General features: G+C 34.5%; 1 protein-coding gene across 1 annotated transcript in view; it reads left to right on the top strand.

Moving 5' to 3' along the window:
• LOC131147961 (uncharacterized) overlaps nt 1–18,868 on the top strand; it is a 65,666-nt gene that overhangs the window by 4,647 nt on the left and 42,151 nt on the right. Inside the window, exons 3-5 of the mRNA XM_058097646.1 lie at nt 8,049–8,193; nt 8,341–8,468; nt 17,749–17,820. Of these exons, the coding sequence (XP_057953629.1) occupies nt 8,049–8,193; nt 8,341–8,468; nt 17,749–17,820 (345 nt within the window). The remainder of the gene's footprint in view (nt 1–8,048; nt 8,194–8,340; nt 8,469–17,748; nt 17,821–18,868) is intronic.

The raw sequence follows: 18,868 nt of genomic DNA on the forward strand, positions 1-18,868 counted from the left end.
ATTTATTTATTGAAATCTAAATATAATATTGCTTACTTTATATCTTAAAATATTACATCATTATTTTCTTCTTGATTTAAAAGGAAATCAGTAACATCAAGATAAACAGAGTTGGATGGTCCAACATCAAGGTTTATTGGAACAACATTATTAGCAAAATTTGTTTCAACTTGTTTACTCTTTTCCTTTTCTTTTATAGAAGCTTGGTATAGATCTACTAAGTGTCTGGGCGTATGATAGGTACACAACCAATGACCTTTTCCTCCGCATCTGTGGCATTTATTTTCATGATGCCTGGGTCGTTGATACTGATCATTATCTCGCTTCTAGGGACCATCCCTCTTCTGGGGGTCATCCCTCTTCCAGGGGATTGCAACCTCACGTCGATGCTAGTGATTATTTCGACCACGGCCACAACCATGCCCATGACCATGCCTGCGGCCTCGTCCTTGACCACGAGATGTATTCATATTCACTTCAGGGAATGAGGTTAAATCAGTTGGACGAGTTTGGTGATTTTTCATCAAAAGCTTGTTATTTTGTCTAGCAACAAGAAGACATGATATAAGTTCAGAAAATTTAGTAAATTTCCTCTCCCTATATTGCTGCTGTAGGAGGACTTTAGTGGGATGGAAAGTATTAATTGTATTTTTAATCATGTTTCCATCAGTAATATTTTCACCACATAATTTTAGCTTCGAGCTAATCTTATGCAAAGTTGAGTTATATTTACTGATTGTTTTAAAATCTTGCAACCTTAGGCGCAACCATTCATGTTGAGCATTTGGTAAAATCACAGTCTTTTCATGGTCAAATCTATCCTTTAAATTTTTCCATAAGATAAGTGGGTTTTTGATAGTGAAGTATTCAGTCTTTAATTCTTCATCTAAATGATGACGGAGGAAGATCATAGCTTTTGTGCGATCCTGCAGGGATGTTGTATTTCCATCTAAAATAATGTTTCCAAAGTTCATTGCATTTAGATGGATATCAACATCAAGAATCCATGATAAATGATTGTTGGCTTTGATATCAAGGGGAACAAATTCAACTTTGCTTAGGTTTGACATGTGAATAAATTAACAATAATAAGATAATTTAGAAAAACAAAATGTAAAAACTGAAATAAAACTGAGATAATAATAGATATAATATTACTTCCACCCTTCTGGGGGTACTTAAATATGTTTTTTCAGGAACATTATTTTTTTTCTCAATTTGTACTCTTCAGGAGTATGATTTCAATTACAATATAAAAATGAGTAATAATTTACCATCTCTTCTGGAGGTTAAATGTACTACCTCATCTGGAGGATAAACGTTTAACATCTTTTCAGGAGGTTTAAAATATTCCCTTTTCAGGAGGTAAATATTTATCATCTCTTTTGGAGACTAGATACATAGCCTCTTCAGGAGGTCTATCTCCTCGAGAGATTAAATATATAGGATGGAGATTTAAATATATAGCCTCTTCAGGAGGACTATCTTACCACCTCTTCTGGAGATTGGTATTCTTTAAACTTTAAAAGACATATTATTTTCTAGAGAATATTATACTCTTGTGGAGTAAAACTTACAAGAAATAAATTAAATAGGATTTAAAGAAATATCTTAGATAGTTAGAGTCTCGTGCTGATAACGTGTCGTAAAAGATGTAGAAAAATAAATAGAGACGAGACAAATTTTACGTGGTTCGGCTATGCCTACTCCACGGGCGGATGGGATAAAAAACTTTACTATCTCGGGAGGAATTACAAGATGATTTGAAATCGGTCTATACAAAATATCGCTTTTTTTTTTTTATCTCTCATCCTTTCTATTCGTATGCCTACTCCAAGCCTTATGTGTATGTCAAAATGAGAGGGAGAGATGGCCCTTTTATAGGGCAATAAGGAAAGTACATAATTTATGGTGGTGAAAAATGAAGGGACATAATTTATGGAGATGGAAAATGAAGGGGTGACAGCCATTATTTTTTATGGTTTTCATAACAAACTCCATATATATATTTTTTTGGTTTAATAAGAAAAGATGGAAAGAAATAGAAAATTTAAAAAATTAGGACTTGTTTGGTATCGTTGTTATTTTCTGTTGCTCTTTCTGTTTTTGCTCAATAAAGAAACAGATTATAAAAATGCGTTGGTTGATGTTGTCGATTTTTTGTTTTTGTTGCCAGTTTTCTAATATTTGTAGAAAAATTGAAAACCATATTTTATAACTTTTTATTTTGGCAACCTGTTGTCAAAAATTTTAGTGTCCCAAAAATAGCTCTTTTGGATTAAATCATTCATTTTATACACTTTTAAATTAAAATAAAAATAAAATGATAATATAAATTTAAATATAATTGAAAAATATAATATTCATAAATTTCAAGAAATAATAATGAAGTGAATTACAAAATATTGTTACTATTTTCCAATTTCGTGCCGAATAAAATTTTTATTGTGAAATAAATTTTGAAAGTATAACAATTAAGTAGAATAATTATAATAAGTTTTTTATTATAGTATTTTTTCTAATGTGTATTATATTGCAATTTTATTATTTTAATTGTATTTTATAAAGATGAAAATGAGCATTTTTAATTAATTTTAGTTTTACAAATATTAACCAAATAAGTAATTGGTTTCAAGTTTTTAATTTCATTTTCTGGTTTTTGATTTTGTTTTTGGTTTCCCTTTATCTAATTTTTGACAATGATATCAAACGACTACCACAATTTGTTTCTCACTTTTCCAATACACCAAATTACTACCGACAAAGACATAATACTCAGTTGTGGATCTTCGGTTGGGAGGTGACTTGGCCAATCTGCATTTGTATATCCTTGAATATGAGTGTGATCCCAATCCTGAAATAAGAGAACTCTCCTTGGTGCACCTTTGAGATATCTTAAAATGCGAATTATTGCATTCCAGTGACTTGTTCTTGGTGAATCGAGAAACTGACGCACAACACTTGTTGCGAAGGGTAGATCTGGTTGAGTGATTGTGAGATAATTTAATTTTTCAACAAGTCTTCAGTACTGGCCTAGGTTAGGCAACAAATCACTTATATCTTTCACTAACTTACTATTGGGATCCAGGGGTGTATCAACATGTTTGGATCCCAACTGCCTAGTCTTATCTAAATGATCAAGAACATACTTCCTCTGCGACAAGACAGTTCTCGTACACGGTCCCGATACTTCCATACCCAAGAAGTACTTCAATGGTCCCAAGTCCATGGTCAAAAACTTACTTTGTAGGAAAAGCTTTTGGTCTTGGATGACTCAATCATCATCATCAGTTATCAAAATTTCATCCACAATTCCACATACACAATAAGCAAAATCTTGCCAGATAGAGTATGACGATAAAATACAAAGTGACCTACTACACACCGTCGGAGGCAATATCAAGTGTTATAACACTAAAACGTCCAAACCATGCTCTTGGAGATTGTTTTAATCCATATAATGATTTCTTAAGCCAACATTTTGAGCCTGATTCCCCCGAGCAAAAACCAAGATGGTTGCTCCATATATACCTCCTTGTGAAGATCACCATGTAGGGAAGCATTCTTCACATCTAATTTTGATGTAGAGACCAATGACAAGTGGTGGCTAAAGAGATAAACAAACGTACTGAGGCAAGTTCAGCAACTGGAGAGAATGTGTTTGAATAATTCAAACAATACACCTAATTATATCCCTTAGCGACAAGGCAAACCTTTAAATGAGCCACAAAACCATCAGGATTGACTTTCACATTGTACAACGAGCGACAACCAACCACAGACACATGCAATGTATGCACCTCTTCAACCATTGTAGTCCTTTATCCAAAATAGTATAGGGATTCAGAAATAGATTTTGGAAGAGCAATAGAAGACAAAGTACTAACAAAATAGTAATACGAGGGAGACAAGAAATCATAACAAACAAAATTAGGGATCAGATGTTGGGTACAAGTGCGTTTACCTTTTCGAACAGTTATAAGAAGATCAACATAATGGGAAATAAGATCATTTGATGAGGGAACTAGAGGGACTCAAACTAGATTAAGATGTAGGAGGATTGGGCACAGATAATAGGTTTGGATTTGGAAGGCATGCGGATTGAACTTATCCTTTCTTGGAGTTAACTGATGGATAAAGAACACACAAATGAATATACGAGGAGGAAGGGAGAACAAAGGAGCCTTAGAGAAGATAACTAAATATGGGATTTTATTGCCAAGGATAGAGGATGGCATTTTATTGATGAGGGAGCAAGTTGTGAGCACAACCAAGGTCTTAAATTTCAATTTTGACTCAAATTTTGAAGCTCCAAAAGTATGGAAATTTCGACGGAAATTTCAATTTCGATGCCAATTTCGATTTCGATTTGAAAAAATAACGGAAATTAGTAGCAAAGCATGCAATTCTTTGTGAAACTTTAGAAATGGTCAACAAACTTAATAATATAGTTTTAGGACTAATATATTACAAATTAAATACATCTATGTTTTGTATGAGGTGGAAAAGTTGTAAAATAGTATGTGTATCAAACATATTTGTTAGATAATGTACATTAAACATATTCAGTTAATACAAATGATTCAAAAATCATTTAAATATTATTTATTATACAAATAATGATAATTTGGACATGAATGGTTAAATAAAATGTTACTGTAAGTTTATTTTTTTCATATAATTTCAAAAGCACTTGTAATAATCTTTTGTTTCGATAATATAAATAAAATGAATTAAGATAGAAATTTCACTTGACTCCTAAATTTCTTATTTGAATTTTGATGAAATTTCATTGTATAGTTAAAATTGCAACAAGTTTCGCTAAAATTTCGAGATTTCGATAAATTTTGGATGATTTGTTGAGATTTCAATGGAAATTATGCAAGACGGAAATTGACTCCCATTTCGATTTGGAGGGTGATGGAAATTGGAAATTTTAACGGAAATTTTGACAATTTCGTGGAAATTTAAGACCATGAGCACAACATCACTCCAAAAAACTTTGGGGACATTCATTTGGTACGATAGGGGGGTACGAGTGACTTCAAGAATATGTTTGTTCTTTCGCTCTGCAACTCCATTTTGTTGTGGAGTGTGGGCACAAGAGGATTGATGGATCATACTAGAATTAGTTATATAGGTACTGAATTGGGTACTAAAGTACTTCTTAGCATTATCACTCCAAAGTATCTTGATTGGCATATCAAATTGAGTCTTTATTTGGGAACAGAAGGCACAAAAGATATTAAACAACTCGGAACAGCCTTTCATTAAAAATGATCAAGTCATCCTAACATAGTCATCAACAAATGTAACAAAGTACTGAAACCCTAACTTCAACGTGACACGACTAGGACCCCAAATATCAGAATGGACTAGCATGAAAGGACCAACCACCCATTTGTCAACTTCAGAAGCAAAGGGAACATGATGATGTTTTCCCAATTGACAAGACTCACACTCAAGATTAGACATAGAACTCAATGTAAGAACTAGCTGTTTCAACTTGTCCAAGAACGGATGAATAAGGTGAAAATGGAGTTGAAGTGGTGTAGCTGTGATTGTGCGGACAATGGGAGGAGAAGGCGACTCAAAGTAGTAAAGTCTACGAGCCTCACATCCCGTGCCAATTGTCTTCCTCATCTTCAGATCCTAAATAACCACATAATCAGTAAAGAAAGTGATTGAACAAGTTAGTGACTTTGTAAGCTTATTAATTAACATGAGAGTGAAAGGGGATTTAGGACTGTATAAAGCAGAAGAAAGAGAGATGGAATGAGTAGGATTCATTGTTCCTATCCCCTTAACAACAATAGTGGACCCATCAACCAGGGTAACTTGAGGTAGATTTTTAGGTACTGGAGGTCAGAAAAGAAGTTGGTTGCACCTGTTATATGGTCAGTGGCAGCAGAATCTATAACCCAAGGACTAGTGGGAAAGATAGACTCCAAAATTTGTGCATGCAAATATCACATAGGTTTTGCTTGGTTAGAATGAGATAGATGCTTCATGCTAGAAGGTGTGAATAAAAGAAACCGAAGTGCAGAAAAGGAAAATGCTGTATTTTCTGGAAGCATTTGGTTAAAAACTAAAATTTGCAAGAAAACTAAGGGACAGGTAATATTTTCATTCAAAGAAGCAAGCTAATCAATTTTATTTAATTTTTGCTGGAAAAGTGTGGGTATACTTGTGGGGAATTTGTTGGACGAGATAACTTTTATCTTCCTGGAATTTTTCTTCTCTTCTTTTGCCAAGCAAGCTTGGAAGTTCTATTTTCCTTTCCTATGATTTTTCGCATTCTTCTTCAAATCAAATGTAGTCATACGTGTGCATAGCAGTTCAATAGCACAGTGTTGGTGCATTTTTGGGAGAAACTTTCAGTTGGTCTCATTTTGTTTTGGGCTGTTCTAGGGTGTTACTGGTGATGGTGGAGTGGTGGAGGTGGCGGCTGTTCTAGGTTGTTACTGGTGGTGGTGAGTTGGTGTTGGTGGTGGTGATGATGAGTTGCTGTTGGTGATGATATATCGGTTTGACATTGATAGCAAGGCAGTGCTGGGGGTCACAGTGAAGGTAGTGGCTGTTTAGGATATTGGTGTTGGGGGGAGGGTGATAGTGTGGCAAGATAATGATGGTGTGGGTGGTGGAGCTAGTGATGGTGGTAAAGCAACAATGGTGGTGTTGACCTTGGTTGTGGTATGTTTTGTTAAGTATTGATAATAGTGAAGTGGTGAAGGTGGTGGTAGGTGTGGAGAAGAACAAATCAGTGGGGGTGGGGTGGTAGGAGTATGATGGCAGTGATTTGTCAAAAAGGGAACTTTTAAAATTTTTTAATTTCTTTTGATGGGATTGAAGAAGGGACTTGAGCCCCTAGTCTCATCTCTAAATCCATCTAAGATTCTAAGATCCCCTTTTTTTACATGCTAAACAGTGAAAAATCACTTAGAATGATTTTAAATAGCGTTAGAAGCTCAAATCATATGGCAACCAAATGCACTGCAGCTAAATTTATAGACTAGTAAGTCCTACATGGTACTACTCAGAACTGCACCATACATGTCTGACTGAATATTCCTTGAGTTTGATGACCTTAAAATATACACCTCGGGCTTTCTAGAGGCATTTTTTCTACTGCTCAGTCTGTGGTAGATAATAATTATTGATGTTCATATAAAAAGCTTGGAAGTTATTTGGTGGAGTGTTTAGTTTAATTAAGTTTAAGAGACATATTTCAGGTGGAGTGTCAAGTTTAATTATGCTTTAAGAAGCGTGCCTGAAATAAAGCCTCTAACTGATTTAACTTCCTGACTGTCACAGCTTAGGCCCACGCTAGGGTAATTTTATTAGCTTAGATTTTTCTTTTATGCTTGTGTATATTTTCATAAAACTTGAGAAATTTTATTTTATCTGCCTTTTCAAATGACTGAATTTTAAACTGGCTTGAGTTTTAAATCCTTGCATACATTTCCATAAGATTAGGTTTGATGCTGACCACATAGTTGACCTTCTGATCACTGGTGCTATTTTCTATCTTATTTTTTTTTTCCAAATTTGTTTTCTTTTGTTAATCCATAGACCTATCCTTGGAGTGCACATTACTGACTATTTGAAAGATAGTCCTAATTTTTTGTAGGTGGGAAGATCCATTGGCAGCAATCAATAGGATGGAGCAAGCTGTCTCCAATAGCTTTAAGATGTATTTTATTATCGATTATGCTTGTCAGCGAGTACTTTTAGTTATCATGCTTGTTTTTTCTGTTGATCATATTGCCTTTTCTAATATTTTGAACTTTTTTGCATTAAAAGTTTATGTTTCATTTTGCTGATTATTTATTATTATTTTTTTATCATTTGCAAAGGCTCATGTGTCTAAACTTCTTTTCTTTTTTCTTTGTGCTCTACTAAGATTTCTAACTTTTCATCAATAAATTTGGTTGTTGTACAAGTTTAATGATATTCACTAGAAAAAATAAAATTCAAATTTTTTTTGTACAGAAGTTTTCACCTTGCTTTAATTTAGCTATTAAACTGTTTTACCTTTGGTTTTGTAGGTTGATGTTGTTCCCCTTGATGAGGTGCTAGATGTTATTTCAAACTACCATATTTGTGTAGTAAAAAGCATGCGGCTGGATTCAAATGTTATTTCTCGTGCAAAGCAGATGCAGCTCATAATGCAATTTGGTGTTGGGCTGGAAGGTCCTTGTCATTTATTTTTAGTATGATTTTATGTGAAGGTTTTAGACTGTTGGTTTTACAAACTTTAATTTATTTCCATTTTTTCAGTTCATATTTTCCCTTCCTATGCTATTCAAATTGTACTGATCTGATGCACATCCTATAAAGGTGTTGATATTGATGCTGCCACGAAATGTGGAATCAAAGTAGCTAGAATTCCGAGTGGTGGAACTGGAAACGCAGTATCATGTGCGGAAATGGCCATATATTTTATGTTAGCTCTTCTCCGCAAGCATGTAATTTTTGCACAGCATTATTCTTTGTTAAAACTACTTTCCCATTTTCTGGTTCTTACTTACTCGCCTTTCAGCAAAGTCATTATTATGATATTATAATTTGAAAATTTCCTGGTCTTCCATTTGATATAGTTTTTATTTTTTTATTTTTATTTATCAAACCATATTTGGTTTCATTTGCTTTGTTTTCTTAAGACATTAATTGTTGAGGGATGAGAGAATAGATCAGAAGCAATGAAGTATAGCCCCGTTGCAAGGTTTAGAATGTGTAACCCAATGTTACCTAGAACGTGGAACATTCTGGATTATGGAATGGGGATGGCGTGATATGGCTCATGTTCTAAAACTTGGAACATAGGGGTGTGGTCTAAAATTTCCATGAAATTATCGAAATTTACGATTTCCATCACCCTCAAAATCGAAATGGCTGTCGATTTCCGTCTTGCATAATTTCTATCGAAATCTCAACAAATCATCCGAAATTTATCGAAATCTCGAAATTTTAGCAAAACTTGTCAAAATTTGAACTATGTAATGAAATTTCCTCGAAATTCAAATGAGGGATTTAGGAGTAAAATGAAATTTCTCTTTTAATTTACTTTTATCGAAAAAAATGATTATTACAAGCGCTTGAAATTATATGAAAAAATAAACTTACAACAACATTTTATTTAACCATTCATTTCCAAATTATCATTATTTGTATAATAAATAATATTTTAATGATTTATGAATTTCATTTGTATTAACTGATTCACTAAATATGTTTAATGTACATTATCTTACAAATATGTTTGACGCACATATTATATTACAACTTCTCCACCTTATACACAGCATAGATGTAATAACTTGTAATATAATAGTCCTAAAACTTACGTTATTGTGTCTATTAATCATTTCTAAAGCTTCATAAAAGAATTCCATGTTCTCCTATTGGTTTCCATTATTTTTTCAAATCGAAATTGAAATTGACATTGAAATAGAAATTTCCATACTTTTGGAGCTTCGAAATTTGAGTCAAAATCGAAATTTAATACCTTGCATAGGGTATGCTTATATAGATATATTGGTGCAAAATATGTATTGCAATTGTATATTTTGGGGAGGATGTTGAATTCAGAATCTAGAAGAGATTTATTTTTTATTTTTTATGAAATAGCTTAATAATGACTAAAAATGTAATTATAATGCAATAATTCTCCAGTTTAACTAAAAAAAAAAATGTTATGTGAAAAAAATACTGAATTATGCTTTCGAATTGTTAGATTTAGTGTTCCAGAATAAAAATGTATTATGTTTTGGGACGTTTGTACCGATACATGGTTTGCTAGGGTGTTAGTGTTTTCATAACTATGGTGTAACCATATAAGCTGACCTTGTTTTTAGTGTTTTCATAACTATGGTGTAACCGTATAAGTTGACCTTGTTTTATGATTCTGTCTTGTGAATGCATTCTTCTACTGCATTGACTGGAAAATGATGTGCCACCAGATTATTTTGTCATTACTTGGAGCAGACATACATTGAACACAGGGAGAATATAATTGCTTATGCTACTTACATGTTTGCAGGTTCATATTTTCCATGCTAAATGGTTGCAGATATTGATATTAACGATTACATAGTATATATGCATTTGGTGTCAAAAATGCATTAGTGTTACGAGTGACTGTATGGCACTAATACAAAAAACTAGTTATCTTTATTAAGTTGAGAGAGGAGCTCATGGTGTTGGAGTTTAAATCCATCAGGAAATGTTGGGATGGTTTTTTCTCCCTCATCAGCTTCCAGGTGGGGAATGGACATAATATTCTCTTTTGGCATGATATCTTGTGCGGCCTCCCTCTAACATTAAATCTTGAAAGTTAAGGAGTTAGCCCAAGAATAAGGGGGGGGGGGGGGTTGAATTGGGTTATTAAAATTTTCTTAGTATTCTTTTTAAGAATCTTTAACCTCTTGTTAATTTATCAAACACACAGCAAAGCTTTTTAATCAATCCACAAACCGATCACAACACAAATAAACAAAACTCAAACAATCAAACAACCAATCAACAACTAAAGTAATCAATCAACAAAATACCAAACCAAGATATAGTATGCAGCTCTTTGGAAATTTTAGCTTTTGCAAGAACTTAAGATATTTGCTTGTTTGTGCTCTTGTGAATATATGTAAGCCTTGTATTGAATGAAATTGTTTGCACTCTCTTAACTAAGATTTCCGCAAACGATTAAACAACGTACTTCCTTTTTGGGTTTCCGCAAAAGTTTAATCAAAACGTATTTTCTTATATTAAGAGTCTTCTTTTAATCTCAGTTTTTGATTTTAGCTACCTGCACTTTGCATACACACAACACAATGTATATAGATGCTGAAAATAAAGAGAGGAGTAAGAGAGACACCAAGATTTTTACAAGGTTCGGTTTATCCCCAACCTATGTCCTCGCCTTAGGCCAATATCACTTAAGGATTCCACTATAACACTCCTTTCTGGGCAGAGCAAACCGTTACAAGCGATACCCCACGCTTAGTCATTCCTTCAATAGGCTAGAGTACTGCCTCTCCAAGCGATACCCCACGCTTGGTCCAACGATCTAATGACCTGGAATCGTCAAAGAACTACAAAAAACAAGAAACAATATGGTGTACAAATACACTCTTACGACAGAGCTAATTAGTACAATTTAAAGCACTATATACTTCAATATTCAAATATCAAATTGAAATAGATTGAAGCTCAAGAATGATTTCACCAAGTTCCTTCTCCAAATGAGAATCAACAATTAGAACTCAGAGTAAGATGATCAACACTTCAGTTTTTCTCAGCAATTTAGATTTGCAAAGAGTTGAGCAAGAGAGAGCTTTGAGATAGCAAGTGTGCTTTCAGCTTTGAAACAGATTTTGAATTTCTTGGTGAGTTTAATTTGCTAAAAGCATGTATTTATAGGCTCTTAAAAGTATTTTCGTGTTGTTTAAGATTACTTGGAGTATTTCCCAAGTTTTCATAAAATTTGGGGCACAATAAACCTTAATTTGAATTTTAAAACATTTAAAAAATTTAGCCGTTAACAGTGTTTAGTAGACTGAAGTGTTGGGTTTAGTCTTCTGAAGTACTTTAAAACACAGAAAATTTGAACTAGAAACAGGGTCAGTCGACTGGGCTGACCACTTCAGTCTTCTGAGGGTGTACTGCCTCTTTTGTTTTTCAACAGGAAATTCTTCAGTAGATTGAACTTATTCTTCAGTCTTTTGAAGTGAAACTTCAGTCTTCTGGGCAGTCCATTTTTTGGTTTTTTTTCAATTTAGTTTTCAAAAACCTTTTTACTCTCTTGCTTTGATTACTTATAAAATATTTTCCGGGGTTTAAAATAAAGTCTCTAGGTCCATAATTAACCCCTAAAGAGCTTTAAAATATTTCATGAGATATTTAAACATGAAGTACTTACATCATGGTCTTAAAGCCTAAAATTCTAATCTTCAAGTCTTCCATGGTAGTTTGCTTTATGGCCCTTTTGACTTGAACTTGAGTCAGCTTTAAGTTTCCGCATACACTTTACTCATGTTGCTGTTGCTTGAGCTATTTTTGAATCTCTTTGAATATGAATGTAGCTTTAGAGTCCTTTGCACTTTCATTTGCTTTTCTTTCTTTTGAACTTGTTCTATAAGCAATCCTGAAACATCATCACTTTTAACAAACACATGTTAAATCATCCTTCATTTGTTATCATTAAAACAAGATTGAAAAGCCATGTTAGGCCAACAAATTCCTTTCCATTTTCAATTTGGCTGGTAACAAGGATGCACTTATCGGTAATCATCTTCAAATTTCTGAGCAAGGGATTTTTTAGAACATTCCCTCGATTTAAAATTCTAATGATTGGGAGTTGATTAACTAATAGATTTTTATGGTAGCTTGTATAAAATCCAACTGCAGAACATTATTAATGATTTCAAATGGATCATGGATAAAACAGCTGATTTACTGGTAGATTTTCCCTGGAAGCCCATTTAGAAAACTGCAGCTGCCACAAAAATTGCTTTCTTTGTGTGGGAGGCAACTCCAAAAATTTCTTACCATGGTTAAGCTACAGAAAAGGGGATTGCCTCTTGTTAACAGGTGTTTCTTGTGTCTATTAAGTGCGAGCCTATTGCTCACATCCTCTTACACTGCTACTGGACTTGAATTCTTTGGGACTCTGTCATTTCTTTGATCTGGAAGCTGTGGGTTAATGCCCAAACAGTGAAAGAAGAGTTGTGGGCCTAGAAAGGTATTCATTTCAGAAAGGGGAGGAAGAAAACTGTCTCTCATCCCCCTTGCCATCTTTTGGTTTGTGTGGAGGGAAAGAAATAACAGGGCTTTTGAAGAATAGGCCATGCCTATATACATATATATAATATATTCATAAAGACCAATGGATTGCTAGTGACCATATGGCATGGTGTTTTATTTTTGGTTGGCTCTCTTGTTTTACTTTTTTTTGACACCCTGTTGTGCGGGAGATTCCTTGTTTGGTTTTCCTTCGATGGAATCCTGTGGGTGCACTTAATGAATTTTTTATTTTCTGATAAAAAAAATAATTTACATATGGCTAACTTCTCCTCGAAGGAAAAGTAGATTCTGGTTGTCCCCTTTTCTGCATCCTGTGTTTTGTGCTGTTTTGAGGCCTGGTTGTTGTCCTTATGGTTTGTGATAATGTAAATGTGCAGATTATAGCCATTAAGTTCTCTGGTTCTTCCAATTATTTGTAATGCTTGCAAGCAGTATGGTTTTGGATAGTGGTCACAACTGTTACATAACGTGATTTTTAGGATTCTCGGTTCTGGATAATGTTACACACTGCTAAATTGGTGGAAAGAAAATTCATGGCCATAGCGGCTGTTACGGTATGTAGCGACTACTACGACTGTTATGTAACTTCTACAGGTCTCTGTTTTTTTAGTAAACATTAAGCTCCACTTCCTTAGCATAGGGAAAATAGGACCTAGTCCTTTACAAGATATTATTGCAAAACTTTACAACACTAGAAACAATTTTGCATTACACCCAACTGATTATTGCTTCTTATATAGCATAACTAACCTTTTGCTCCAAGTTACCTGTATCTCCTTTAACCATCACCAGATTTCTCAATTTCCAAGTATAATAAACAGCTGCTGCCTAAGCAACTTTTGCCTTCTTATCAGCATCTGTATTCCTGTTGTTTTGGCAACCTGTTGCCAGAAATTTTAATATCTAGAAATAGTTTTTTTTGATTAAATTATTCATTTTATGCACTTTAAAATTAAAATCAAAATTAAATGATCATATGAATTCAAATATAATTAAAATAAAAATATACATAAATTTCAAAAACTAATAATAAAGCCAATTAGAAAATACTTTTACAATTTTTCAATTGTCACGTCCAATAACATTTTTACTGTAGAGTAAAATTTGAAAATAGAGCAATTAAGTAAAATAATTATAATAAATTTTATTTTTATTATAATAATTTTTTGAATGTGTATTATTTGTAATTTTATTATTTTAATCGTATTTTTATAGTAGTATTTGATTTAAAGATGAAAATGACCATTTTTTAATTAGGTTTTTAATTTGTATTAGTTTTATAAATGTTAGCCAAACAGGTTGTTGGTTTCTAGTTTTTAGTTTCTTTTTCTGGTTTTTGGTTTTCGCTTCTAGTTTTTGCTTTTCTAATTTTTGACAGTGATACCAAACGACCCCTTAGATTTTCATTCCATTTCAGGTCTTTATGCTGAATATTCAGTGCTTCCAGAACTCCCTTTCAGAATCTGATCACACACCCGACATTCAAAAAAAAAAAAAAAAAAAAAAAGGTTCTCTGGTTTCCATGCTCACTGCACACAATTTACATTTAGGTTCTGTGATTTTACCCCAAAAAAACTATCTTTCTAGGGTTGGCAGCCGATTCTTCATAGCTAGCCAGCATATGAATGCATGTCTTGGAACTGTTTACTTGTTCCAAATAAAATCTGACCATGTAATCTGTAAATTCTTCTCTCTAATAATCTCCCAAGCTGAAGAGAGATCAAATTTTCCATTTCTTGCAGCTTCCCACCATATCATATGATTCTTATCTTCTGTATTGGTGTTAGGTGAAAAGGATACTGAACTCACCAAATTAACTGCTACCGGATTGTTAGGACAAATATGTGTGTGTATTTATACATATGTTACTTTTACTTTTCTTTTTAATTTTTAACCCTTTCATGAGTCATTCTCGATAAGTTATGTGAAGAGGGGGCGGAGAAAATAATAATGAGAACAATTTTATCAATATTCATGGGAGATGCATTAATTAACAATTTGATATGATGTCTCATCATGCACAGCAGCACATGCAGTTGAAAAGATGTTTCCCTCTCTCCTTCCCTCCTCTCTCTCCCTACCCCTCTTGCTTTATGTTTCTCTTTCCCCTGTGTTTGATCATATGATTTTCTTGTGGTAGGTTATGCTGAATCAATTGGTGCAGATTGAAGTTAAGTCCTTCAATCTGCGTATAAACAAAGATGGAGAATCTGTTTTTGCTTGTGGTCTAGAATAACATCTCTTGAAACAGATGGGTTAGGTTTTCTAAAGAAGCGGTGATCTGGTTTGATGATGGGTTGTATAGAAAGGTACAAAGCAAGACTTGTGGCAGAGGGGTTCACTTAAACATATGGAATTGACTACCAGGAAACATTTGCTCCTGTAGCCAAGATTAACTCAATCCGTGTGTTGCTCTCTCTAGAAGCTCACTCTAACTGGCCCTTATATCAACTAGATGTGAAGAATGGCTTCTTAAAAGGAGACTTAGAGGAGGATGTCTTTATGGATCTATCGCGAGGATTTGAAGGGAAAGGTGGCAAAGGCAAGGTGTGCAGATTGAGGAAATCATTGTATGGACTCACGCAATCTCCTAGAGCTTGGTTTGAACGCTTTGGGAAGGTAGTAAAGAGTCATGGCTACAGCCAAGGTCAAGCTGATCATACTATGTTCTATAGACACACAAGTGAAGGTAAAATGGCTGTCCTTATTGTCTATGTAGATGATATAATTCTGACAGGTGATGATAGCAATGAGCTAAAGAGGTTAAAGAAGATCCTTGCTCAGGAATTTGAGATCAAAGAGTTAGGCAACTTGGAAGTATTTTCTTGGTATGGAATTTGCAAGGTCAAAGAAGGGAATTTTTGTTTCCCAACGCAAGTATGTGCTTGATTTACTTGGAGGAATAGGTCTTCTAGGGTGCAAAGCAGCAGAAGCACCTATAGAGCCGAACATGAAACTCCAACCAGCTACGACTGAAGAAGTGATCAATAGAGAGCAATACCAAAGATTGGTAGGGAAACTCCTTTATCTCTCTAATACTCATCTTGACATAGCCTTTGCAACAAGCGTTGTAAGTCAATTTATGCACTCATGAGGACCTGAACATTTTGATGCTGTGTACAGGATTCTAAGGTACCTAAAAGGGAGTCTAGGTAAAAGTTTATTATTTGGAGGAAATAGGAATTGACAGGTTGAAGTATACACTGATGCAGATTGGGATGGAAGTATTACTGTTAGAAGATCAACTTTTGACTATTGCACCTTTGTTGGACGAAACCTAGTAACATGGCACTGCAAGAAACAAAATGTGGCGGCAAGGAGTAGTGCAGAGGTAGAATTTAGGGCTGTTGCTCATGGAATTTGTGAAGCACTATGGATCAAAAAGGTTGTTGGAATAATTAAAGATTACTAATTCACTACCAATGAAACTGTATTGTGACAATTAAGCTGCAATAGCTATCGCTCACAATCCAGTTCTTCATGATAGAACTAAACATGTGGAGGTAGGCAAGCATTTTATCAAGGAGAAAATAGATGAGGGAGTAATTTGTCTGCCATATATCTTGACAACTGAGCAAGTCGCAGACATACTGACAAAGGGATTGCTGAAGAAACAGTTTGAAAACTTCATTAGCAAGCTGGCCATGGAAGGTATCTTCAAGCTAGCTTGAGGGGGAGTGTTGAAAAGTTTCAAATCTGTTTAGTCAACTTTCCTATTTTTCTAAGAGAATCTCGGCTGTAAATGTGTGAATATCCTAGAATATTTAGTTTCCTTAGAAGTTAGCATCTTTGGTTCTTTCCTTCTATTCTTCTGCTGTACATCTATTTATACAGACCTGTATCTATGTTACGATTAATGAGAATTATTTCCTTAAGAAGCTATCTCATTCTAGAAAATACAAAGAAGAGCAACTAAAAAATCCTTCTCACATTATCAATCCAACACATATTGCCAATGGCACTGGTTATCCAAAAAGCTCGCCCTGATGAAGATCCCATAGCTAACACACCAAAGAGAAGCCATGTAATGAATCTTCTCCCAAACCAGCAAAATATGACAACTTCTTCCTCATGAAAATTATATGCATTGCCTTCCAGCTCTGCCCCCAAATTACTCCAAAGAGAGCGCATTTCCAATGCACTGCCCTGCATTTCTTCTACCAAAACCGACAAAAGAAACTGCTAAAAAATCCTCCATCGTTTCTAGACAAACCCAACACTCTCCGAATAAACCAAACAACTTATTCCACAGCCCCTAGGAAAAGCTGCAATGCAAATTTTGAACAGTTAAAACAAAGTACACACTCATCTGGAGTGAGTGCCTTCATTGGTCTCCTAATGATCAGTCATCTGTGAATTCATTAATATAGATTTCGTGCATCCCACTAGTTCAATAAGATATTACAATGCTTCTAGCACAGTATGTAATTCTTCATAGCAATGTTTATCAATATGCATAACTCTTTTGACATACTCTCATCCGCACTATGATCAATTGGAAAATGCTACTCCTTGCATGCACTATATGTTTCTGTCTCCCTTATGCTGAACGGAATAAATTCAGACTGATAAGATATTTTTTTGTTTAATGTGTCTACCTAATGTGATAGCGGTGGTTGCAAATTTGATTATGCTTTCTCTTCTTTTCTTTTAAAAGAAAATTTTTAATTATGTTCTTTTGATGCATGACTATTTTTCCACTCCTTGCCCTTTCTTTTAGCTGTACTTTCTTTATTACTGGTTCTTTTTAATTTTTAGTCAAGGCTGGTATTAGTATTTTTTATTTTCATCTATTGTTTTTTTTTTATTTTTTTTTTATTTTCTAATATACTAGTATCAAGTGGTATTGTTATTGCACAATTAGCACTCGATCTCTTTGATCAATGACAGCCTTTTGCTGCACTTTTTGTATGTTAATTATTTTATTTGGCTTACTTATTGTTGCAGAATGAGATGCAAATGTCTATAAAGCAAAGGATCCTCGGAGAGCCAGTTGGTGAAACGCTAATTGGGAAGAATGTGAGTTTTGTTTTTATTGGTTGTCTTTATTATATATTCAAGGCCTGGTTAAGATAGCTTTCAATGAACACTGATTCCGCAAGTCCATTATTTTTAGGTTAGTTTTCAACGTCAGTTTTCGTGGTTAGCGTGATAGTAAGAGCATAAAGATCATTTGTCGTATGCAGGGTTTATTATGGATAGAATAGGATACCTACCTTTCTGTGGGTTCCAATGTATCAGAGAAAAAACCTGAGACCCTAAACGCTACATAGCAATCGACACTGCTGCTGCCAACACCACCACTGCCGCTACTGCTGCCAATAGCACTGCTGCCGCTGCTGCTACCATTATTATCTCCCACCTTCATGCCTCTCCGTCATCGTAGTCAGCCCAAAATGTTGTTCAATGTTCTAGAAAACAGTCAGCCTCACCGGAGAACACATTAATTTTGCTGGAAGCCACCACCAGTTTTGTACAATCATCTGTCCTGTTCCTCTCACAAAGCCAACACCATAATCACCCATGGACATGCTCATCCTACCTACTGCTAAAACCTCATCAATAGCACAACGCATTGTTAAGTGAGGCTTTGTTGGAGCTCCTTTTTTCTTCAATGTGCTTCATAATCCATTCCACTAGGTTGTTTTGCAAGTTTTTGTGTCTGATTTGTGATGTTCTCATTCACCCGTTAGGATTTTGTTGTGATGTCTTGTCCATTCCAGATCTTGTGGGCTTAATACAAGCAAGAGTAGTAGGATTCTGCTGTACAATTGTTCTTTGTTTATGTTTCTGAGTGTGGATTATTGATGAGTGCGGGTGATTTCTTGTTTCTGAGGAGCAGTTGGTGTGATGTTAACTTTAGGTTGCTGGTTGGTTGGTGTCTCTCCTTGGGATGGTTTGCTTGAATCCTGAGAGTCCAGTTCCTATGTCATTTCCGCAGATCATCACAGAGAAGTTGAACGGAAATAGTTACATACAATTGTCTAAGGTTGTCGACATTTATTTTATAGGCTTAGGCAAGCCCTAAAACACCCTTCAAGACCTTGTGACAACATGTAAAAGGAGT

Source organism: Malania oleifera, chromosome 2 (genome assembly GCF_029873635.1).
Source record: "Malania oleifera isolate guangnan ecotype guangnan chromosome 2, ASM2987363v1, whole genome shotgun sequence".
Classification (NCBI taxonomy): Eukaryota; Viridiplantae; Streptophyta; class Magnoliopsida; order Santalales; family Ximeniaceae; genus Malania; species Malania oleifera.